At 36.8% G+C, this 24,746-nt stretch overlaps 4 protein-coding genes and 1 long non-coding RNA gene across 15 annotated transcripts; 3 read left to right on the top strand and 2 right to left on the bottom strand.

Annotated features, from left to right (window-relative positions):
- Nucleotides 1-73: 73 nt before the first annotated feature.
- ML1 (MEI2-like protein 1) lies at nucleotides 74-6,419 on the bottom strand. Of its 11 annotated transcripts, none has more exons than NM_001345510.1 (16): nucleotides 5,627-5,741; nucleotides 5,475-5,522; nucleotides 5,118-5,140; nucleotides 4,973-5,026; nucleotides 4,603-4,837; nucleotides 4,034-4,434; nucleotides 3,760-3,918; nucleotides 3,558-3,674; nucleotides 3,341-3,486; nucleotides 3,106-3,188; nucleotides 2,619-3,011; nucleotides 1,547-2,195; nucleotides 1,315-1,399; nucleotides 1,136-1,204; nucleotides 870-1,049; nucleotides 87-720 (listed from the first exon to the last, which is right to left on the bottom strand). In NM_001345510.1, the coding sequence occupies exons 3-16, from the start codon at nucleotides 5,118-5,120 to the stop codon at nucleotides 568-570; spliced, it is 2,727 nt and encodes a 908-aa protein (NP_001330764.1). In that variant the 5' UTR covers nucleotides 5,121-5,140; nucleotides 5,475-5,522; nucleotides 5,627-5,741; the 3' UTR covers nucleotides 87-567. The 11 variants fall into 11 exon arrangements, with proteins under 11 accessions (NP_568946.1, NP_001330764.1, NP_001330767.1 ...); NM_001345516.1 differs by having other exon boundaries at nucleotides 5,259-5,522; NM_001345515.1 differs by having other exon boundaries at nucleotides 5,118-5,522; nucleotides 5,720-5,741.
- A 3,743-nt stretch (nucleotides 6,420-10,162) lies between these two features.
- AT5G61970 (signal recognition particle-related / SRP-like protein) lies at nucleotides 10,163-14,933 on the top strand. The gene is made up of 14 exons (NM_125590.3): nucleotides 10,163-10,352; nucleotides 10,458-10,580; nucleotides 10,863-10,929; nucleotides 11,021-11,131; nucleotides 11,320-11,515; nucleotides 11,698-11,783; nucleotides 11,856-12,051; nucleotides 12,366-12,477; nucleotides 12,643-12,770; nucleotides 12,946-13,152; nucleotides 13,241-13,350; nucleotides 13,695-13,824; nucleotides 13,972-14,121; nucleotides 14,416-14,933. The coding sequence occupies exons 2-14, from the start codon at nucleotides 10,487-10,489 to the stop codon at nucleotides 14,644-14,646; spliced, it is 1,818 nt and encodes a 605-aa protein (NP_568947.1). The 5' UTR covers nucleotides 10,163-10,352; nucleotides 10,458-10,486; the 3' UTR covers nucleotides 14,647-14,933.
- A 686-nt stretch (nucleotides 14,934-15,619) lies between these two features.
- Nucleotides 15,620-21,540, top strand: AGD1 (ARF-GAP domain 1). Its single transcript, NM_125591.3, has 19 exons — nucleotides 15,620-16,083; nucleotides 16,504-16,580; nucleotides 16,660-16,760; nucleotides 16,847-16,917; nucleotides 17,062-17,124; nucleotides 17,263-17,307; nucleotides 17,404-17,469; nucleotides 17,556-17,603; nucleotides 17,695-17,790; nucleotides 17,952-17,993; nucleotides 18,108-18,311; nucleotides 18,413-18,544; nucleotides 18,660-18,887; nucleotides 19,018-19,113; nucleotides 19,205-19,537; nucleotides 19,659-19,804; nucleotides 19,890-19,983; nucleotides 20,050-20,534; nucleotides 20,631-21,540. The coding sequence occupies exons 1-19, from the start codon at nucleotides 16,039-16,041 to the stop codon at nucleotides 20,743-20,745; spliced, it is 2,487 nt and encodes an 828-aa protein (NP_201004.2). The 5' UTR covers nucleotides 15,620-16,038; the 3' UTR covers nucleotides 20,746-21,540.
- Nucleotides 21,173-24,698, bottom strand: AT5G61990 (Pentatricopeptide repeat (PPR) superfamily protein). Its single transcript, NM_125592.2, has one exon — nucleotides 21,173-24,684. It carries the CDS (start codon nucleotides 24,675-24,677, stop codon nucleotides 21,753-21,755), a length of 2,925 nt encoding a protein of 974 aa, NP_568948.1. The 5' UTR covers nucleotides 24,678-24,684; the 3' UTR covers nucleotides 21,173-21,752.
- Nucleotides 22,929-24,667, top strand: AT5G09030. The gene has a single exon (NR_143155.1). It is a non-coding gene; the product is annotated as an other RNA (long non-coding RNA).
- Nucleotides 24,699-24,746: the final 48 nt, after the last annotated feature.

Genomic DNA, 24,746 nt, shown 5'->3' on the forward strand with positions numbered 1-24,746 from the left:
ACTCAATGAAACCCACGGAATGATATTAGTCAGTGCCCTTCGTAAAATTCATCTGCTTCAGATAGAACTCGCCACAGAACAAAAATTAGGAAAAATAATATTTTTATATATCCCAAAATAGAAGCATTCAAAAAAGGGTCCAAAAGAGTACAACGTAGAATGGCCACAAATAGCCAGCAAAGAAGATGAGTGTAATCCAAGGCTGTTATACATTGATAGCAAGAACCAAAAATCCTTGAATATAACCCCAAAACCCAAAAAAAAAGAGGAACAAAAAAAAAACCTGCAATATTTTTCAGGGGATTTTGATAATACAACAAAACTGGTGAAGCAACAACAACCTGGGTAAAAGGTTTGTGGTCAACAAAGTTTTTCATCTCTCCAAAAAATTTCTTCACTGCAAAATGAGTTTTGTCAGGGTAAATCTAACACCCCCCGATTTACAGAACTCTAGGGTGTGTGGATGATATCATATAATAATAACTTTATATATATTTAACCTTCTTGTTATCTTCGTGTCTCTTTTTATGTGTTCTTTGTTTTACCTCTGCTTGTTTTGCTCATTGGTTAGTTCTCCTTCAAGAACGGATCAGTTCCATTAGGAGTTTCTTCTCGGTTTTCAGAAACGGAAGAGATGCTAAAGCTGTTGTAGTTGTCAATGCTACTGCTTCGTGGCTTGCCTGGTCTTGACCGTATGTTGCTTCCCATTGGAAATGGTTCCTGTGGTGATATAACAACAAAGGAAATCATATGAATCTTCTTTTACTCACTAATCTTATGATATAATGAAATCACACTTGAAGTGAAGGAAGTGCATATGGATAATGGGAACCAAACAAGACGGAATTGTATGAAGCTTTAATCTTTACCTGATCACCAGCATTTGGACCATCAGTGTGGAAGAGAATAGGTCGGCAACGTTTGTCTTCGTTCATTAAGCTTGAGTTCTGGAAATGGGCAATAAGAGCTGTTTTCCCTTGGATACGAGCATACGTAAGCGTTGCCACCTTCTCGCTATTGAACTTTTCCCACTTTTTGCCATTAAATGCCTGTGAATGTTTTTTTAAGAGCTTTTAGCCAATGCTCTCCCAAAAGGACAAAAGCCATAAGAAAAAGCAGCAATATGAGACTGTACCTTAAAAAATGGGACAATCTTTTCAGGTTCAATAAGATTGATGAAAGCATATCCCACATTGCATTTGTTCTGAAATGACAGGGTAAGATTAGATTAGATCGTTATTGCAAAATACCAAAACCTCTACGTGTCTGCTTAATAAGACTTTCTTATATAAAAAAGGTAGGACGCCTGCTTGCCTTGAAGTCAATTGGCAAATAAAGGAAATCATAAGTTCCTTTACAATGCTCGTCAATAGCAGATAGAAGCATCTTCGAAGTGTACCTAAACCATAGCAGAATTAAAAAAAAAAAAAAAAAAAAGAGAGTCAAAGATGAAAACAGAATACATCTTTAACTAAAGACACAAACTATAAATAGTTGCAGAAGATATAGACAAGAAAAATAAAAGAGAGACACTGAGTTCACGTACTTGTTAGGAATGTTTTTAATCATCAATGTTGTCCTCCTGTCCTCCCCACGTAATATACGGTCAACGTCAAGCTCATACAGTTTTTTGTCAGCATTGCTAGAGCTAGATTCGCTTCTTCGGTGAGAGAGATTCCTGTATCGTTCATTTGGCGAGTCAAATGACCCTGGCATCGAACCCATTGGACTCCTTCCAGGAAAGAGATGAGATAACTGTTGAGGAGATCGCAGGACAGCATTTTGGGAATTTACATCCATGCGATTCCCACCAACAGAGAAAGTCTTATGAGAACCAATGTCCATTGGATGTGATGGTGAAGAGCCAGGAATCCCCATGCTACCATGAGAACCTATGTGGAAGCCAGATGATTCTAGAGATTCAGCTACATAGGCTTGTCTTCTGTCCCAGAAAGGAGAATTTAATACCGGCGCAGATCCAATGTGGTGGTGCACAGGGGAAGATGCCATATTCACCATTATAGGAGGTGCTCTAGAGAATACAGTAACAGGTGGGCGCTGAGTAGGAATGCTGTTGATGTGAGATGGCGAGTTAGGCCACATCATGCCACTTGACGGATTTTGTTGCTGAGTGTTAGAGTTGCTCCATAAATTAATAGGGCGGCGAGAGCTTTGATGCATGGGAGATCCTATACCTACAGTCAAAAGATAACAACAGCTAAAAGTAAGGAAAGAGAATATTTCGTATGGCAGTTGAAAGAAAAACTTCATTACAATCTTCCATATCAAAATTTTTTTAGCAATGATAATATACACAATTAGGTTCAACCCCTTCTCATATTCAAACCCCAGTACAACACTGCCTAATCTGTTTAGATAACTGGCCATTAAGAACATAATGCTAATACTGTCTTTCCCAGGATGACAAAAATAAAAAAAAACAGTTGTAAACAAGTTGTCTATCCAGACAACAGTACCTACTGTGCATTGCTGTAGCATTTCACAGTCTACTAAAATTGTAAGGACCATTTCAATGTCGTAACTTAAAGATTGTGCTCTGATAATGTACTACAGCAGAGCTTATCAAGACAGTAGCACATTAGCGATAGAGAACTTACCGCCTCCACTAAAGCCTTCCACTCCACGAACATTATGTATCATAAAGCCTTCATTTGCTTTTGAGCCATCACTGACCATTTCAGAAAATGCAGAGGACGTATATGGACTACCATTTGCAAAGTTGTCGACGTACTCCGAAAAAGAATGAGGATGGAGATTTGGCATGCTTTGGATCCCCATATTTGAATTATCAAAATGGTGGCCATGCTCCTGAAGTCCTACAGGCTTACTTGCTGAGATGCCGTTTGCCGAAGGTGGGAATCCAATAGGAATGCTGAGACTACGATGTCGTTCAATGAAGGAATTCACAGGTGATCCAATAGAATTATGTATAACCCGCATAGATCCACCATCACTGGAGGTTGAAGAAATCATTCCTGGGAAATGTCTACCTGAAACAGAGATATTTAACTGCAATGATTTGTGTCCCCAGATGATTGATGATTGAAGAAAAAAGAACTATAAACCATAGATGTAAAGGCATACCTATGTGTCCCGATGATGTATTACTATAAGACGTTTTAGGTAGACACCCTTCAGTATCATTTGCAGCACACTGCGACGTGTATCTGAAAAAGATAATGAATCATACATTAATACAGTTGACGTCCATGTAAAGACTTGATAACAAATCACATGTTCAAATCAGTTTGATTAGCATTTGCATCAATTTCACAGCCCACAATGGAATATAAAGCAGGTGAAAATGCCCAATCACCACCTTGTACCCTCTGGATAGGTCGGCACAAGTTGAAGCTTCTTCCCAGCAACCTCAAGTCCATTTAGTCCACCAAGAGCAGCTGCTGCAGCTCGAACGTCAAAGAACTCTATGTATATCTGTGAGTTATCATGCATGGTCCTACGAATCTACAAACCACAGAAACCGAATAAGTATCAATCTCAGAACTCAAATACAGGGAGAACCCCAGTATACCAACCTCTTTGACCTCTCCATACGATTTGACCAGTCGATTCAGCTCTTGATTCGAAATAGAAGAATCGAGATTATTAACCAACAAGGCTCCTTTACTTGTATCTTTTTGTGAAGGATTTTCCTGATAGCAAGAAAAATTGTAAGCACAAGTCACAAATGCAATCCATATAGCAAACGACAAAATCTTCTTTCAGAACAGTGAATACCTTAGAGATAGAATAACGAATGTCAAGTTTTGTTCCTCTTAACAGCTTATTCTGGAGTGCTCTCGCCGCATTCTGAGCAGCCCTTATATCACAGTACGATACCATGATAAAGCCACGATTTTTGCAAGCTGTATGAAGAGCCTGGATGTCTCCAAATTGCTGAACAAGCAAATGTATCCTCAGTACGAAGTAAGTAATCCCAAAATTTCTACATACCTTACATTTCCTAAGTAAAGAATCCATGCGAACCAAAATTGCTGCTGAAAGAAGGTACCTCAAAAAGGACCTTCAGCTCATAGTCTTCAACATTGCTACTGATATTTCCGACCAAAAGTGTTCTGGATGGAATTTCCCCACGGTTAAGCTCGCCAACAGAATTATTGCCACCTCTCTCACCATTTCTATGACTCACAGAAGAAAAAATATCTCCATCTAGTTCCATGCCACCAACACTGCTGAAGAGGTCAAACTCATCCAACTCATCTCCTGTATTAGCACGAGATTTACGCCCAACCTCACCTGTCACTTCTGCAAAAAGATCATCTTCATCTGGGAGAAGATTTCCAATAGTTTGTGCCTCAATCTCTTCCAAAGATTCAGACGGTTCTTCTTCACGGTGGGTAACAACTGTGTTTGCAGACATAGTGGATAGCATATCACTTCCCTGTAGCCGCACTGCAAAAAACAGCAAGTTGGAGACACGCTCAAGTAGTTAAAGTACAGTAAGTCAGAGCACACAAGTAACAATGTTTTTTTACCATAGAGGATTGTAGATTTTAGGAAGCTGAATAAAAAATCTAACACAATAATTAAAAAAACCATAAAGGTGAACCAGAAGCTTACGCTTTCTACTAAATAAATCAGACATTGAGCTGGAAAATAAACTGCTTTCCCACTGACTACCATTTGTAGTGTTTCTTGCGTTAGGGCTACCAGAGGGGTGCGACCCAGAAAAACTAGATTGTGGCTTCAGCTGGTAACTTTCAGATGTCCAGGAACTCTTTGGCATACTTGAAAGTCTATCACGACCACCTTGGTTTTCAGGCATCATGTCTGTTTTCATAAACCCAAATTGCCTCTGCCGAACAAAAAAGCACAAGTATAGTTGAGAAAAACTAGTGGCAGATATAATGTCATACGTGAGAAATATGATACCAGCAATTCTAGAGCTACACAGTTTAAATCCTGAAACAAATGAAAACAAAGAGTTTACCTCTGAAGTAATATGAATATCTTCATGAAAGTGGGAAGGTGTTGAAACACCTCTCTGTTCCATTATATCAGACGGCATCTTACAAAATTTGACTAATAAAACCAGAATCAAAATCTTTTAAAACTTTAAACTTATTTCAACGAACCATATCACTTCCCCTGAAAAAACCTGAAAAAAAAAAAAAAAAGTGGTCAAGTCAAAACCAGTGTCTACATAAACAAAATGCATTTCTCAATTGCGAGGAAGATCTTGCAAAAACGACACATAAAAGTGCTCAATTACTCACGTACAAGCCAAAAAAATCAAGCAAAAGAACTACAAAAGTAGAGAAACAGAAGATTTCTACTAGAATTACGCGAAGTCCAAGGATAAAACAAAGTTAGCAACTTCAACCACTAGAGAGGCAAAACATATCAAATCGCTGCATTTTAAGCTCATAGAAATATCTAGAAGAGACGATTAGGTACATCCAGAAGCAATAAGAGTAGAATTCGCCTAATACCGGATCCTTGTGCAGCTCATTATAATCAAACAGCGAACCAACTCTTACCTAATTCACAAATTCGGCACGGAATTAAACCATTTCCAAATTATTAAACCATAAAAATAAAAACCCTAATCACCACCAGCTACCAAAAAAATAAGAAAACTTACCTAATCACAAACAAACACAATTATGCTTCCTCTTAAACAAATTCAAACCAGATTTTCAACAAACAGTGGATCTCGTTAACTCTTATTTTTTACCTTCTTCTTCTTCAGGTATCACGATCCTTGAAGAAAAAAAAAAACAGCGATGTAGACAGAGATGAAAGAGAAGAGAGAAGAGAATAATTCCTTCTTCTCTCTTTTATCTTCCTCCTTTCCTTTTTGTTTCCTTCTATCCAATCGCATCCATCACAGAATATTTAATTCCGTAAAAGAAATTTTTTATATTATATATATAAAAAAAGTGAATCGGCGTTTTCAATTTTTTTTCTTTCTCTTTTCGAATTTCCCCTCCTCTCACGACGCGTTGTTTCCAACGAATAATTCGTGCGACCGGCGATGATTTTTGAGCTTTTCCGGCGATATTCTTCCCGTCGACGCGCGATTCCGGCACTCCCTCCGACAGAGAGAGAAACGGAGAGGAGAGAGAGATTTTTATTTTTTTGGGGGGTTTTTTTGGTTTTTGCGGTTAGTTGGTTTAGAGAACAAAAAAAATGAGAGGGAGAGGAAAAAACAAAAGAGGGAAGGAAGGAGAGAAGGACTCTGCTACGTTGTATGTACCATGGATTTAGTGGTATGGTATGAGCTTGAATCTGGACCATTCGATTATGATTATAACTCAATAGTTTATTGATTTTAGTTGAAGAATAAATAATTACGGACTCACACGAGAGTCTCGACGGCAAGTCGTCGAGTCCCGGCTAATAACCAAAGTAGCCGGCTATGAAAACAATGGACCATTTGGTTTTCTTTTTAAACATGTGATTCATTTGCTTTATCTACAAAACTTTACTTGCACAAATTAAAGTTAGAATTTCAAATCTTAGTATTATGGAAGAAAATAGTATTAAAAGGTTGTTTTAATGTTATTGATATAGTTGACATTTTTAGTTGACACATTTTTGCTTATGTTTTAGTCTCGTACATGATTTTAAATGCAAAAAGAACATTAATCCTATATTAGTTAGAGTTTAAGAAAGATGTTTGGTACTAGTTGTTTTAAGGTTTCTTTACTCTTTGCAAAAATAAAATTTGAAAATGTGATTTTATTTTTTAAACCCAAAAAGAAATCTTATTATAACAATTATATATGGTCACATTTGTTTGAGATATAAATAGATCTTATGTTTGTTCCAAAAAAAAAAAAGATACTTATGTTGCTAAATAAGTTACCGAGAAATAAATCTTCATCTGGTCATTGAATAATCTTTGTAGATAATGTTTGGTTGGTTGATTCAAGATTATATCTTATAAACGCTATTTTCATTCATTAGTTTTTTTTTATTATTGACGAGATTGAATCATTGCTTTTACTTCTATATTCACTGTCTTTATCATTCTTGTTTTGTTGTTTTCCCTACCTCTCAAGTCAAGTCTCACTTTTATATTCTTACAAGTTTGTAGTACAATCTAATGAATGGCGCCATAACAAAAATAAACTACTAAATACTAATAATAATCAGCTAGCATCTATTGAAGACTTCAAGTGAAGTTGATTTGTTTGATGGTTAAATCTCTCCATATTATCAGATTTAGCATGACTAGGTTCGAACTACTTAATGGAAATATCAAAAGATGATCTAAAATAAAACGTTTTTAAAAGATGGTATAAATATCGGAGACTGGTATTGGACTATAAAAAAAATAGTTATCCAACATTAATGCATGTATTCATCTTTTTGTCTCAAGTTAACATGCAAAAATAGGAAGAAAAAAAAAAAAAGGAATAGAATGGAAATGCATTCACGTAGCTAGCCAATCGGCCGTGAAATGTGGCTGAAGGTGAGTGTCGTGTACGATATCTCGTCTGTGAATGTATTTTACAAAAACTGCAGCTTCTTATCTTTGAATTAGTTTATGTGATCCATATTAAATGTTACTTACTATTTATGTATTCTACTCTATAGAGTATATAAATGTTTACTTGTTTAGCTTAAAGATTCATCAAGTGTTTTGTGTTGGGATCTCCGTCGGACAATGCAATCTTTTATTCCATTGAATTTAAGTACACTGCCTTTAGTATTGGATGAAACAAAAACCATTTTTGAAAATCTGAGATATATAGAAACCGGTTGGTCAGACCTTACGTCATTTTATACTTCCACTTCGTAATGATTCTGTTTGGCCTTGTTTGGCTTCATTACAAGTTTCTTTTACACATTTTATAGTAGTATCATTTAAATAATGATCACATTCAATCAAAAAATACTTCTGCCATTATTTAACTGGAGTAACGTTTTGGTTTCCCCCTCGTAAGCAACGTGTCCAATTCCTTCAATGAAGGTTTTCATCATACCAGTTCAAGTCGGTTTAATCCGATTAAAATGCTCGGTAACCCACCAATTTAGAATGTTCGGTTAAGCTCATAGGGCTAAGTATGGCAAAATTTAACGAGAATTCTCAAACAAGATCGAAACTGAATTCAAATATTTATATTGTAAAACGAAAATTTACTTAAAAACAATTAGATCAATCCAACTAGTCACAACATTCATATTTCTAGCTTAAATTTCTTTTGGCAAATATCAAGAAGTGGTGATCTAGTAGTAGATCATATATAGTCCTTTTTGAAAAGGGTTGAAACATTGTATTTATAATTTGATATTTGTTTTAAAAGGATTACTTTACTGTAACTTTAATTTCCGTTTAAAAGATTGTGTGGACTCCATTCAAAAGATTTCAAATAACAAAAAATTGCTTCTTTTAGTTCGATTATGCTTGCTTACTAAATAATACAACTAGACAATTAGTTAGAACGTAAATCCAAACTTATTAGGGGCTTAAGGCCAATCCAAAAACGAAAAATAATGGAAATTAACAAAATAAAATAAAAGTGGTCCAATAATGTTTCTTAAAATAGTTAGAGTTAGAAAATCTCAAGAACAGGATTAGAGAAAATTTCTATTCTAGTATTAGTCGGCCAAGCCAAGCTGAGCTGACAAAAAATAAGCCGAGCGTGAGAGTGGCGTGAGAGAGAGGGTCACTGTCCGCTATTTTAAATGCTGGGCGCTGCGTGAAGGATTAGAAAAGCATTTATTCTTAAAAGATGCTCTTCTCAACGTAATCCACGTGTCAACTTACCATTAGTTTACACATCAAAAGCTGACCAGCAAATCCCAGGATGGGCTGTGATCACCTACTTACTCCTCCATCTAAAATCTCTGTGCACCTTTTCTCCCACGAGCCGTTGGATTCATCCAAATTACGTGTGCAACACTCACTTTTAAGACGATGTTAGCCGTATTTAACCGAACCTAACCGGCGCTGAACCGTCTTCCAGTTTTGCTAATCAACAAGCGAGATTTGATTATATAATTAAAAAGCCTTTGTTATAGACTTAGTAGTGTCACGCTGGTCTCACATGCCTATTGCCTACATGCTTGGAAGTTTGAAAATCTTTAATCATTTATTTATATGATACTTAAGTTAACATCTAAAGATATTCAAAACTTGAGAATGAAATCATTGCTAAGAGAATAATTTATTTTCTGAAATACTATTCTTACTATGTTAAATATTTTAATTCTTTCAAGTACATTGTAATGCTACTAGATACTTTGCCTAGCAAAATAGTTTTATATTTTATCTGTTGTAAATTGTATCAATATACACTAACTTTCATTAAGAATTACAGACATAAATAAACACACCAAATTTTAGTTTTTGAGAGTCAAACTATATATGAAATATCGCTGCAGTGGAAATTGTATAATATTTGATTTAACCGGCTTGAATGATTCAGAACTAATACCATGGAAATATAAATAGTATAAGAGAGACTTCACGTGCTAAATCTTGAAGAAGACGATTGGACAGAACAATAAGACAGAAGCAATAACCAATGGAATTATGGAACATCATATAATAAACTTTTTTAATAATCATTTGGATAATTAAACAAATAGTATTATAATCATTTTTGAATTATTTGGTTGTTAATATGGTCCACGCGGTCTCTTCTCCAGATCCCGTTATCTGTTCTAAGATTTCCGTCGGTCTATTTATTTATTATCTTTAATTTTCAGTATCAATTAATACCTTAACATAAATTATTATTCCATGCTATTTTCCTAATTTCTACAATAATTGATAACAAATCTTATGGTTTAAATTAAAGCTGACTTTATAATTATTACGTCAAATGTATAAGGTTTACCAACCACTTATCTATATGTGTTGAAAATATTAAACAGCTAATAAGTCTACGGATATGTGTAGTTTTTGCCTTTCTAGTATTATCAAAGGTGGATATGTATAGTTTTAAGATGAGTACATATAAGTTCATATAAATTTATGTAGTTGTGTTTTTACATGATTGTAAACTTTTTGTATACTTCTAAACAATTTTTCCAAAAAATAAGTATATCCCAAAATAAATTCGTTGCGCAAATGGAAAATAAGCCCGAGAGGCTGACATTAAATGGGCCTGGTCCTAAGAGGCCCATATATACCCAGATTAATCTGGACTTGCTTACCAAAACCCCAAAACCTCAAATTTCTTCGTCACCCACCCGTTTCGTTTCTAAGTCTCTCGTCCTTTTCTTTTAACCACACTCCTTGCTTGAGATTCAATCGAAAACTGAAATTCGCAAGCCTCCACTGCTCGCCGTCGCACTCATCGGAATATTCCATTGGCACCGTACTACCCTGAAATCATCTCATCAGATCAAAAGTATGGAATTAGTTGAGCTCAATTTCTATTGTTTGGTTTTTATGAATCCCTCAATTTAAATATCGCGTGGTGATTTATTTTTCTTCTTTTGGTGTGTTTCTTCAGCGGGAGTTTAACTAGAATTGCGTGGATTAATGGGGAAGAAGCAGAGCGAGATATCTGCAATGGAGATCGACGATCCGAAATCTGAAAGCTCGGATCAGATCCTTCCAAGGTTCTCGATCAATGGTTAGTTTTTGTTTTCCAGGGAATTCAGATTTATCCGATTGTTTCTCTTGATGTTTTTGAGACTAATTGGTGGTATACAAGTTAACATTATAGACATGATGACAATATACATGATTAAGTATCTGCATGTTTGGGAATTTTGCTTACGGGAATCTCGAATTTGGCCATTGTTTGATTCCTTCAGTCGTCGTTTTTATGAGGGAGATTGCTGTGAATTTGTTGTATCAATAATATATGTTTTCTATGTTTTTAATCAATGCAACATTGCATTTTGTGTTTCAGTTCTGCAGCTGATGAAATCTTCTCAGGCGCAACATGGTCTGCGTCATGGTGACTATGCTCGCTATCGGTATTAATATGAAACCCTAAGCTCATTGGCTTACTTGCGATTTTATTAAATTTAGGTCAATTTCTGTAATTTGTGTTGTTTTGTTGTGTAGGAGGTATTGCTCCGCACGTTTGAGGAGGTTATACAAGTCCTTGAAATTCACTCATGGCCGTGGAAAATACACTCGACGAGCCATTCTTGAATCAACTGTCACTGATGTTAGGTATTTATCTTGCTCTCATCCTTATTCTTTCCAAGCTAAAGATCTTGTTGGCGTAGTGTGATTTTGTTTTTACCTGAACATTATAGGGAGAATGTGAAGGCTCAGTTGTTATTCCACTAGAAATTAAGAAGTTATTTTGTTGTCACATGCTCATACTTGAGTTCATGTTGTGTATTTATTTGAAATAGGTTCCTTCATGTGGTTTTCTATATGGCGGAAAGAGCATGGAGCCATGCAATGGAAAAAAGACAGCTACCAGATGGGCCTAATGCACGGCAGCGGATATATTTGGTTGGTAGGCTGAGGAAGGCAGTTAAATGGGCTTCCCTTTTCTCAAGTTTGTGCTCTATTAAGACAGATTCCAGGACATCTCTGGAAGCTGAGGTATTCTTGTGACCTCAGGTGTTGCAGTATTCATAAATTTACATATAACATATTCACTGCTTTGAAAGGAAGAAGAGAATACCTCAGTTTTAGGCTTTTAGCTTAGTTGTTTCATGTAATACGGGTGTTTACTCTATAAATGCTTGACATGAGTCGTCATATTTTATCTTACTGTTTTATAGGCATATGCATCCTATATGAAAGGTACTCTGTTGTTTGAGCAAGATCAAAATTGGGAAACTGGGTTGGCATGTTTCAAAAACGCCAGGTTTGTCTTTGTTCAGTATCGTCATTCTGCAATTTAGTAGGTTTTGTTTTTGAAAATTACCCCCTGTTGCAGAGCTGTTTATGAGGAACTTGGGAAATATGGAGATCTAGAGAACCAAGTTCTTTGCCGAGAACGGGTTGAGGAGCTTGAGCCTAGTATTCGATACTGCCTACACAAAATTGGCAAGTCAAACTTGCAGACATCTGAACTTCTTCAGATTGGTGAGATGGAAGGCCCTGCATTGGATCTTTTCAAAGCAAAAATAGAGGTATGTATGAATATTCGCGATCAAATATATTATTTTTTTGTCAGCGTCCCCACCAAAGCAAGTGAATAACTGTAGATGTATCTTTCAATAATCCACATACTGCAGCAGAAAATTTTGGTCTGTTAGTTTTTCCATCTGTTGTTAGGAACTTAGAGTCTCGCTTTTGACCTGAGACCAACATACATGAAAACGTATTACATGTATAGAATCTTGGCTACTCTTGAATGTCTTGCAATGGTTTAGTGGTGAACTATTTCTCAGCTCCCTCACACATTTGGTATGTAAATATGATGTATATACTCACTGTCACGTAGGCTGCTATGGAAGAGGCCAGGTCTCAACAAGCTGCATCTCTTACAGAGTTTAGTTGGCTTGGCTACAGATTTCCAGTTTCGAATCCAAAATCTCGGGTTTCTATTTTAAAAGGTTCGACTAACTTTTTCCTTATCCACTCTTTTAGAATTACTTGATGATGCTGTAAAGTTTGGTTTGTACCTTTACAATGGGATTACTGTTATACGTTACCTATTAAGATAATTTATAGAATGTCGAGCACCTCTCTGAGGCTCTTATTCTTTGTTCCTTATTCAGCTCAGGAACTTGAGAAGGAACTACAGAGTCCAACAGCAGAATCTCTCCCTGCAGAGAAAAAGCTAACCATTTTTGATAAATTATTCACTGCATATCATGATGCCAGGAACACGATACGCAGTGACTTGGTGAGTGAATTTACAAGCCATCTTCTGATTTATTGATTGGGTTCACCGAAAAGGTTAACATTTTAAAAGATTTTTGAAAGTTTAGACAAGTTTGTTCATCCCAAAATTAAGAGCGTTTGTTTTGGTGCTTTACTGTTTCTTTGATTGATTTTACTGAGGCGCATACTATATTTAGGTAAGTGCAGGTAATGCTGAATCTGTTAAAGATGACCTAAATGGTTTGGACAAAGCTGTTGGAGCTGTGCTAGGACAAAGAACCATTGAAAGGAACCAGTTGCTGGTTAAAGTAGCAAAGAGTAAACTGAACAGGAAACGTGATGATAAAAATGATAAAGTTACTAGGCCTGAAGAGCTTGTTCGATTGTATGACCTTCTATTACAGGTAACCAATGTTTACCTCTTTTTTTCTTCAGAAGCAGACTTTGTTTTTAAACCAGTTGGGAGACATCACCTGTGTTTCTTTTTCTCAGAATGTCGCTGATCTTTCTGATCTCATTAGCTCTGGAAGAGACAGGAAACCTGAAGAGATTGCCTTTGAAGAAGAGTGTCAGCGCACAAGCTTGGCCTTCCGTGCTGAAAGGTTTAATGCTCTCACATTATTGTATTTTTTAGGGCGGTTGCTATTGAGTTGTGGACTTCCTTTACAATTCACATGTTTATCATCTTTGGTTAGAGTTATGCTCCTCTAAGCCGTTTATCTAATCCTTAGCTATATGTAATATTAGTACAATTTATTCATTAAATTAGGAATCTGTTTCATGGTCAGTCATCCTCTTCGCTTACTTTTTGGTCTATATTATAACCACTTATTTCGTTCCATATTACTCATGTGGTTCTTTCCATATATGAACTGATACATTTAATGTTTTCATTGCCCTTGACTGACTGAGTTAGCTAATGATATATTTTCCTAATCTATTTCAGGTGCTTCTACTTGGCAAAGTCATATAGTCTAGCTGGAAAGAGGGCTGAAGCATTCGCCCTGTATTCTCGTGCTCGATCTCTAGCTGAAGATGCCCTGAACAAGTTTCAAAGCATAGCAAAGAAAGATGAGGTATCGAGCTCATCATTTATTGGTCACTTCATGCATGGCTTCCATAGTCATTGTGAACAGAAGTGTACTATGTTACCTCATGTCGACTGAATATTCTTTTCACTGGACATATATGAATTTTGACTAAATTTTTCTAATAATGCTCAGGGAACAATCCAGGAACTGAAGACACTGATCAAAGAATGCAGAGCTAACAGCTGCATAGAGCATGCGACCGGGATTATGGAGGAAGAGAGGGCTCCAGAGAATCTGTCGAATAGAATGTCAACTATATCACTAAACAATACAGCTGCGCAGGTACAATCTCACTATCTTGCCTTGTTGAATAGTGGTTGATGGTAGAAACATTGATTTTCACCTTATTTATTATGCCTAGATTATTTCTTCGACCATCTAAATAGTCTTGGTGTTTGAAACTTGTTGATAAAAATCCCCAATGTGATTAGCCAAGTAATTTCTGATCATATGCTTTATTCTGCACATCAGATGTATTAAATATCAAATAGCATAAGAAGTTTTCCAGTGTCTGATAATCAAACAGACTGCACTCTAACGGATATTTTTATAAATTATTATTATATGTTAAACCAGGTGGAGGAGAAGTACCTGTTAGACAAACTGGATGTGTATGAATCTGCGGTTGGGGATTCAAACACGAAAACAGCCCCAAAGATTGAACGGTTCCCACCGGCATTACAATCTATACCGCGTAATCCGATTGTTCTAGACCTTGCCTACAACTGCATCGACTTCCCAGTTATTGAAAACAGGATGAAGAAAAAAGGAGGCTTCTTTAGTAGCCGAATTTCTTCTCTCTGGTAAAAGCTTTAAACCGGCTTTCTCTCTAAGGTTAAAAAAGGATCTCGGATTCATTCTCCCTTTTTATTTACCAGACTCAGAAACTTGTTGTTGCTCTTTCGTAGCTTCTGAAACGAAATGCATGAGATTTCTGTTAAATTTATTTTGTCACAGAATCACAATTTAGACATTTTGTTCTTCCATTTTAGTGACACTTGGAATTTTGGAAATAGAGACCAGTTTTATTGGTAATATAGTTTACATGGGTTATATATTTTTCTAAAACTATAATTTACAAGGTTACATTCTTGACCAGCGTAGAAAATAATGGAAGCACGGTCTAAAAACGTTTAAAAATCGGTTCATGATATTGAATCAGAAAAGAATGTAACATTCTTAAACCTTTTGTCTATAATATCATCGATAAGGATGTATAGTTTCTTAATAATAGAAATATTTATTAGTTTCTCACACGTTTAGGATGTTCTTCTACTTCTCTCATAGTCTCGGAATTATCAGTTTATTAAAAGTCAACTTACTTTGGATTTCAGCTTCCTAATTTATTTATTTTGCAGTAAATAATACTCTCTCTTAATTTATATTTGAACTCACGAATCTATGAATGCCTCATGTCTTTAATACTAACTTTATTAATTATTTCATCCCTCCCATACCTAATCAATCTAAATCAAATCTGAGTGACAATTTTATAAATTGTACCATATTTTTTATAAAAAAGGATTAGCATAAATATCCCGTATTTTTAAGTTTGATGATCTTATTAAGGTTGTTATTTATCATTCTCTAATTAATACATTCTATAGATTTTCGAAAACTGTTTTTTTTTTTTTGAATTTGTTTCCGAAAACTGTTGAATAGTAAAAAAAGGATGATTATTCCCTCCATTCCAAGAAGAAGAAAGTGGTGGGGTAAGCTTATTTATATATGATTAATTTAAGGTAATTTAAATTTAAAAGTTAATTTTTGTTTGGGATAGTTTAATTAATTTTTTAGAAAAAAAATGAGATGACAGGCATGGAAGGTTTCAAGGTTTTTATTGCACACGATCACCACAACAAGGACAAGGACAAAGAGAAGTAGTAGAAAGTGTATTTTTGGATGATTGTCTCCATCGCACGATCTTTTTCCTGAATTTCCGCCCATTTTTCCCCACTTCTCAACCAACCCTAATCTCCAAATTAAGCTTTTTCATTTTCCAAAAAAGACAACAAAAACTTTTATACTTTTTTTTTTTTTTTTTTTGGTGGAAGAAAAGAAACAGCGTAATTAGCTCTGTCCGCGTCTCCGGTAATCGGCATTTTGTCCAAGTGGAAGACAACGACGACGAACAAGAAGAAAACGGTGGAGGAAGAGGAAGAGCATTCTTCTCCGTCTCTTTCTTTTCCCGCAGACGATATGCATTTCGCCAAGCTCGATGATTCTCCCATGTTTCGCCAACAGGTTTATTAAAATGCGTTTTGATCGTCTCTGTTTCTAGCTTCTTCATCGATTTTATTCCTCTGTATAATCTGCGATCAAATAAATTTTCGAATTGGTTTTGTTAAACAATGCCCTGTAATTTCAGATACATTGTGGAGGAAACGTTTATCTTTCCATCAATTTCAGATACATTATAGATTTGTGAGGCTCTTTATTTGTATGCAATGTGCTTTTGTCTAGATGTCAAAATTTTAGGAGTTGACTTCGATCAACAGTTTTAACATCTCTATTCCACTTCACTTTTGATTGGTCGGTCCTATTTTTTTTGGAGGCTTGACCTGTTTCTGTAACTTGTTTGATATTGTCTCTTGTATCTGCACCAAAGTATAATTTGACTTATAAGTTTTGGCTTTGAAAACTTTTTTTTTGTTTGTACAACAGATGCAATCTATGGAAGAGAGTGCGGAGTTGCTCCGACTGCGATGCTTAAGGTTCTATAAAGGTTGCAGAAAATACACGTAAGCCCCCTCCGCTGACTGAATAAAATTAGCAGCATCACATCTCTCACTCACCAAATTCTATATTTCGGTTATTTAGGGAGGGGCTTGGAGAAGGGTATGATGCAGATATTGGCTTTGTAAATGCACTTGAATCTTTCGGAGGAGGCCATAATGATCCTGTTTGTGTTGCTTTTGGAGGTCTTTACTCGAGTCATTTTTTCTCTTTGTTCCTCCTTTTTATCTTTCTTGGAGTCATTTCTCAAGGAACTAAGTTATTTGCTCAGGTCCTGTAATGACAAAATTCACTATTGCTCTACGAGAAATCGGGACATACAAGGAAGTACTTCGTTCTCAGGTACTGAAAACCATTGCCTACGTATTCCTAGAACTAATTTCCTTCAAATTTATCTGACTTATGTTCTCGCTGTATCTGTATGTTGATATCATGATATTCAAGTGATGCATAGCTAAACTATGATGTCTTGTCAACACTTTTCAGGTAGAACACATGCTGAGTGATCGGTTGCTTCAATTTGTGAATGGTGATGTCCACGAAGTTAAGGTATTTTTAGTTCCCATACCAAGTATTATAGCAAAATCACTCTGATAATCTTTTCAAATTCTTGCATGTTATTCTTATGTTCAGCATTTTATCTGAATTGCTTCGACTTATATCCCACCTTTATTTTCTCTCACGCAGGAAGCTCGTAAACGGTTTGACAAAGCTACCATTACATATGATCAGGTGCGTTGAATAATATGTCAATGTGATGGGTTAAATTATGGTTTCCCAGCTTGTTACCAAAATACATATTTATGTATGTGCATCTATATGAAACAGGCACGAGAAAAATATCTTTCATTAAGGAAGAGCACACGATTGGATGTGGCTGCCACAATTGAGGAGGTATGTAAAAATCTTGGTAACAACTAGTCACAGATTATCTTCACTTTTTCTTCTGCAAAAATTAACTTGGTAGAGAGGCATTCCAGGACCTACATAGCGCAAGAACGACATTTGAGCAAGCCCGGTTTCATCTGGTAACTGTTTTGTATTCAAATTCTACAAATATTTTACAGGATATTCATTCATATAACCGTACATAATGATTGCATACTTCTTCCTGGCCAGGTTAGTGCACTCTCTAATGCAGAGTCTAAAAAGAGATTTGAGTTTTTGGAAGCAGTCAGCGGGACTATGGATGCTCATCTCCGTTTCTTCAAACAGGCAAGCTTTTTCTTGAAAACAATTTTCAGAGCAAGACCACAAATAACTCTGGATCCAATCCGCTTGGTTTTACAAGGAAACCTATCACACAATGGGTTCTATTCCTGTTTTCTGATAAGAACCACTTTATTCGCTTTCTCACGAGTTCTTCCTTCTTTCAGGGATATGAACTACTACATCAAATGGAGCCTTTTATTAATCAGGTCTGATACTCTTAGCCGCATGTTTTTCATTTGCAGATATTTTTCTGTAGCAAATCTTTCTTATCCAAGGAATAGTACAAGGTATATCCGTGTTTAATTGAAATTTTACGGCAGGTGTTGGCTTATGCACACCAGTCTAGAGAATGTGCAAACTATGAGATGGCATCACTTAATGAAAGGATGCAGGAATACCAAAGGCAAGTTGATCGTGAAACTAGAAACTCCTGTGTTTCTCCAACAGGGGATGGCATGAGACATAACTCAAGAAACTCCCAGAAAGTCATCGAGGCCGTGATGCAATCTGCTGCAAAAGGAAAGGTAAGGAAATATCTTTTGTATTGAGGCTTACTCGTCAAACTGCTGTCACATCTTTATACTCTCTTGTTTTATATTTATCTGTTGATATAACTGTTCTTCAGGTTCAGACTATCAGACAAGGGTATCTGTCTAAACGTTCCTCAAACTTGAGAGGTGACTGGAAAAGAAGATTCTTTATCCTTGATAGCCGTGGGATGCTATACTATTACCGCAAGCCATGGAATTGGTCTTCAGTAAGTTGCAAAACCAAAAACAATTGTGTTTTTGATCCTTCCTTGAGAAAACATATATAGATCAGATTGGTGATGTACTGTATCTTTACTGAATCTTTGAAGCTCTATGTATCAGGGAAATGGAAGTCGCTCTGTTGTTCACAGGAATATGGCTTCAGAAAACAGTCCTGGGCTGCTAAGTCGGTGGCTGTCTTCTCATTATCATGGTGGTGTGCACGATGAAAAACCAGTGGCACGTCACACCGTCAATCTGCTGACCTCAACGATCAAAGTTGATGCAGATCAGACCGATCTAAGATTCTGCTTTAGAATAATTTCACCAACAAAAGTTTATACATTGCAGGTATGTTTCCAAGTGAAAAGATCTTCATTTTCTTCAACATATTGAATTTTTCTTTTAGGATTCATGATACTTTGGTGTTCTCTTCCATCATCCCCGAATGACCAGAATTTTTTAAATCTTATTGATGTAGGCAGAGAATGCACAGGATCAGATGGACTGGATCGAAAAAATAACTGGAGTAATTGCTTCTTTGTTGAGTTTCCAAACACCTGAAAGAGCAATCATGGTTAGATTTTATAAGATATTACTGCTGATTATTTCTTGTCTGACCCATCTTCGCTGTTGAGTAATGTATCCTTTACCTTCAACTCGACCAGCGTCTCTCTACTGTGGACGGAGGTGATACTTTCTCTGCAAGTGATTCTGGTTCTTTAGCAGATCCTTATGATATCGAACAGGCAGAAAGTGGAGAATCCACAGTGGAACATCCCATGACAGGAGGAAACCGTTCGAGGTTCTCAGGGTGCTTGCAGCAACATGATATGGTAAAGACTGAAAAGCCAATTGATGTCTTGACAAGGGTATTGGGTAATGAGAGATGTGCAGACTGCGGTGCTCCTGAACCTGATTGGGCCTCTTTGAACCTCGGTGTCCTTATTTGTATCGAGTGTTCTGGTATCCATCGTAACCTTGGTGTTCACATTTCAAAGGTTTGCAATTAAACCTACACATCCAGCAAACATTTCACTCTTTCCACAAAGGGGAAAGCATGAACTATCATTTTCCCATTTTTTATAAATTTGGTATAAATTATCCAACCCTGTCGTGCAGGTCAGATCGCTCACTCTTGATGTCAAAGTATGGGAACCATCGGTCTTGACGTTATTCCAATCGTTAGGTAATGTATATGTAAACTCAGTGTGGGAGGAGCTGTTGAACTCGGAGAGTAGAACTTCCAGTGCTAGTAGATCTTCGGGGTAAGTGGCTTAAGTACTTGTAATTGGGAGAAGAACAAAACTACTTCTTACATGTATTTACAGTTAAAATATTTCTATTTATCAGCACTCCCAAGTCAGATCGACCAAGAAAGTTGCTTGTAAGGAAGCCTGGTTTCAATGATCCCATTTCGGTGAAAGAGTTGTTCATCCACGCAAAGGTATATATCACCCTGGAGTTACTAAGCAAAGCTTTTGAAGATTTCTAATATAATGGCTAACTGCAGTACTCAGAGAGGATTTTTGTCCGCAAAGCAATAGACAGTCAGCATTTTCAGGCAGTTTTCCAAGAGATATGGGAGAATGTCCGTGCCAACGACAAGAAATCAGTTTACAGGCACATTGTCTGCTCTGAAGCAGATGTGAATGCTCTACGTGGTCAAGCATCATACACTGTGTCTTTGCCCTTATCAAAGATGATGCAAATGGAGGAAACCCTTGAAGCGAAATTCAAGAGCATTGAAGAGGAGTTTCAAGAGAATCCAGCGGGATATTCTAACTCAAGAGGTGACGGGGAAAGTATGGTCAGAGAAGAAACTTCAAACGACTGTTCTTTGCTTCACCTTGCTTGTCTTTCTGCGGATATCGGTATGGTAGAACTATTGCTTCAATATGGCGCAAAAATAAATGCAACAGATTCAAAAGGTCGGACTCCACTTCATCATTGTATCATCAGCAGGAGATATGCAATTGCAAGGTTGCTACTTATGAGGTAAACTCAATATACTTCTTGAGGTTTCTTGGTACTGGTCTTATAATATAAACCATGGAGTTGAATTATAAGTCTGATACAATAATTCAATAACAGGGGAGGAGATCCAAATGCTGTGGATAAAGACAGTAACATACCAGTCAAATATGCTTCACAGACAGACCTCAATGATAGCGAACTGATTGCTTTATTAACAGACTCCAAAAGATGATAACACTGATGAATCGAATTTGACCATTTCATTTGCTCATCACAATGAAAGCAGAATGGTATAGCACTAGAAGAGTGTTGTTTGACTCAACTCTTTTCGCCTTTTTCCGCCTTTTAGTTCGTTCCATATTCTTTTCTTTTTTTGGCCCATATAATCAGCAACTTGTCAATGAGGAGCTTAGAGAATACATGTAGATTTTCTTGTTTTGCTTGTTAGGTTGATATACTTGTTTATACTCTCTGGTGTACATATGGTCTTTTTATGGGTTGTATGTTCTGTAAGATGAAAACCTCTGTTTGATTTCACTATGAGATACATTTTTTTGTTCTTTTTCTGTAATGAAAGACAAAGACACCAATTGTGTTCTTCTGTTCAGAGATCTATGTTTTCAGGCAGAATTTTTGGTTTAGCCCATTTAAAAAAACTTGCTTTAAATCACCAGCCAGATTTTGATATTGATGAATAAATAACTTAATATAAGTTGATCATCATAGTAACATTCGCACACCAAAATCTTTTTATAGATAAAAAAATCAGTATAAAACTGTCATCTCTGTTCTTCAACAGGATTTTTCCGAGACTAAGAAAACAGAGGAAGTTGCAGAATAAATTGCTCCCATGCGTCTCCTTTTCATCGTCAACTTCTGATTGTCGTCATCGTAATGGAAACTGCTCCCATGTAAATCAATGGGATCCAACATGTCTAGCTGAAGGCAAACCGTTCTGAAGTAAATGAATTGGTCCAGAAGAGTTTATGAGCAGACACAAATTGTTTCAGGAACAGCACCTCCAGATTCTTAATGGTAACTGAAAAAATATACAATGACATATCAGAAGATTGAGACTGAGTAGAGATCATCAAAAGTGAGATGATAAAGCTTGTAAATTTTGCCACAATTGCAGCCCATCAGAAATTTGCCGTAAACCAAACTAAAAGCAGCAGACTCCGTTTTTAGCCACAAAGAAAAAGAAGGAAGTTTATCTGCTCTAGCTTTCCGTCTAGAAAACTATGGAACTGCATCAGCTTCCACTCTTTGGTTTGAGGAAATGCAACTTTCATTGATTAACTCAATAACAGTCGCAGAATCAGGAATATATTGGAGTCGAACCATGTTCTCCATAACCTTCTCAGCTACCTCCATTTCTCCCACTTTAGCAAAACCAGAGAGTAGAGCCCGGCATGTTGAAATACTTAGCTTACACCCATCATCAACAGCGTTCTTAGCAAACATTTGATCCACAAGCACAAGTGCTTTTGTCGTCATCCCTTCTTTCAGGAAAGCATTGATGATAACACTATACATTATGTGGTCTGGTTCAATTCCTGCAGCAATCGCCTCATCAAATACAGGAAACATTTCAGCTCTTCTACCCATTTTATCATACCCGTTTAGAAGAGATGTGTAAGTTATAACAGTAGGCATCAGATTAGCGTTCTGCATCTGGTGAAAGAGCTCCTTTGCAGCTTCCAAGTTTCCTTCCTTGCATAGATAATCAATCATAATGTTGTATGTTACGTCATTGGGCTTGCCAAACCTATCAAACGACCCATCCATTAGCCGATTTAACACTTCTGTTTTTAATTCTGTTTTTCCAAACTTAAAAACCCAATTGATCAAAGCATTGAAAGGGGCGGTACTAGAAGCACAGCCCTTCTTGTTTGTCCCAAAGATGGTTATAGCTCTTTCCACATCGTTCAATCTGCAACACCCATCCACGAGTGTTGTGTACACAAAACTATCAGGAACTAATCCCTTTAGTTTCATCTCATCAAATAACCGAAAAGCCTCAGCTAGATCCCCAGATTTGCAATATCCATCTATAATTGTACAGTAGGTCACTGCATTCGGGTGAAGACCTTTAACTGACATTTCATCAAGCAGTTCCTTAGCTTTTTCAATTTCACCAGATCTGCAAAAGCCACCAAGTAACATGTTGTATATGATAACATTAGGAGTCAAACCTTCTTCAACCATCTCATCAAAAATACTAGAAGCCTTCTGCATATTTCCCAACTTAGAAAATCCATTAATGAGAACACCATAAGAGAATACATCAGGTGCAATACCCTTCCCACGCATTTCGCGGAAAATCTCCTCGGCATCATCTACTTTATCATTTTTAAAAAGACCATTCATAAGAACAGTGTATGTTTTAGCATCCCCCAGGATCCCTTGGTCAACCATGGATCTATATGCTGAACACGCCTCTATTACTTTCCCCTTTTTGCAATACTCATTGATCAAACCCGTGCAAAGAACCTTATTTGGAAGTACGCCACATTCCCGCATCTCTTTCACATACTTATCTGCAGATGCAAATTCACTTGCCTCTATATATCCACTGATAAAAGCCCCATAGGTGAAAGCATTAGGCTTTAATCCGTTCTCGACCATTTCAACCAGAAAAGACCTTGCTTCGTCCATTCTTTTAGCTTTTGAAAGGCCAATTATAAGGGAATTGTAGCAAAATATGTCTGGTGCGATTCCTTGTTCTTTCATTTCTTTTAACACCCTCATTGCATCTCCAAACCTACTATTCTGGAGAAAGGTTTTGATCAATGTGGTATATATAACCACATTGGGTCTGCAACCACTTGCAATCATTTCCTTCACAATGTTATAAGCTCCATCGAGATCCCCAGAAGAGCACATGCCTTTCACCACTGTACCATAAGTATATGGAGATATGACAATGTTCCTCTTTTTCATTTCAACAAGTAACTCATAACCCTGACGTACATTCTTTTCTCGACAGTATCCTTCGATCAGACTAGCATAAGCCTGAGCCTGTGGTATCAGTCCGGATGCGATCATTCCATCAAAGAGAGCCTTTGCCTTCTCCATCACCCCTTCCTTTGACATCACACAAATACAACAATCATACATATAAGGTTTGATGTTAATACCATGTGAAACCATCTCATGGACTAGTCCTTTCGCAGCATCTGCATTTCTACCCTTCAGTAAGCCATCAATCAGTAAACTATAAGTATGATTATCAAGAGACACACCTAAACTATCCATCTCTACCAGCAACGATTTAGCATCTTCTAGTCTCTTTATCTTACACAACCCATCTATAAGTACATCGTATGTATACTTCAATGGCACCAATCCTTTGCAAATCATCGACTCCTTAAGCTTAAGTGCTCCATCCACATTCAAAGTAGCCGTCCTGAATTCTTTTTCCGTTTTAAAAAGAACATCTTTCCCCAACTGAACATTCCCAGCCCTACAATGAGCAATAATCAACATATGATAGGTCTTAACATCAAATACTACATTTCTCTCAACCATCCCCTTATACACATCCCAAAACAAATCCAGCCGGTTCCACCTCAACAACGCATCCAACAAAACTTTACATCGTGACAAACGAGGAACCAATTCCAAACCCATAGAGCTAGAAAACACAAACACAGCTTCTTCTATATACCCTTTTGCAATGTATCCATCAAACAATATCCCAAATAGAACTCCATCATCACTCTTTCCCACAAACTCTTGTGAACATCTCACAATCGAACTCCAAACCTCAGCTACAGGCCAATTTCTCTCAATCATCCGTTCTACAACACTAAGAGCTTTCTCAAAACTACCGAAATTACACAAATCCAAAGCGAGAAACGAAAACGAATCCAATTTCTGCTCTGTGACTTTTTGAGAATCGACCCAGTTGAAGAAACTCAAAAGCTTAGAGGGATCATCGACGCGTTTGGATCGTAAAACGGAGAGAACTACTTCTGGATTTATCTCGATTGAAAGATTCGAAGATACCAGAGTGTCACGCCAGTTCTCTTGCTTGAGAATTCCCGCTATTTCAGCTGATGCGTCGGAAAGTTTCTCAACGTTAACGGAAAACGACCGGAAAAGTAAAAAATTCGCTCTCGTGACCAAAGTTCTCTTCCTGAACAACATCGATCCCATCATCACCGATACCGGAGATCCTCGTCGGAGATGATGATTAAATCCAAATACGATTTTAAAAAAAACATCTAT

The sequence above is a fragment of the Arabidopsis thaliana genome, chromosome 5 (assembly GCF_000001735.4).
Source record: "Arabidopsis thaliana chromosome 5, partial sequence".
Classification (NCBI taxonomy): Eukaryota; Viridiplantae; Streptophyta; class Magnoliopsida; order Brassicales; family Brassicaceae; genus Arabidopsis; species Arabidopsis thaliana.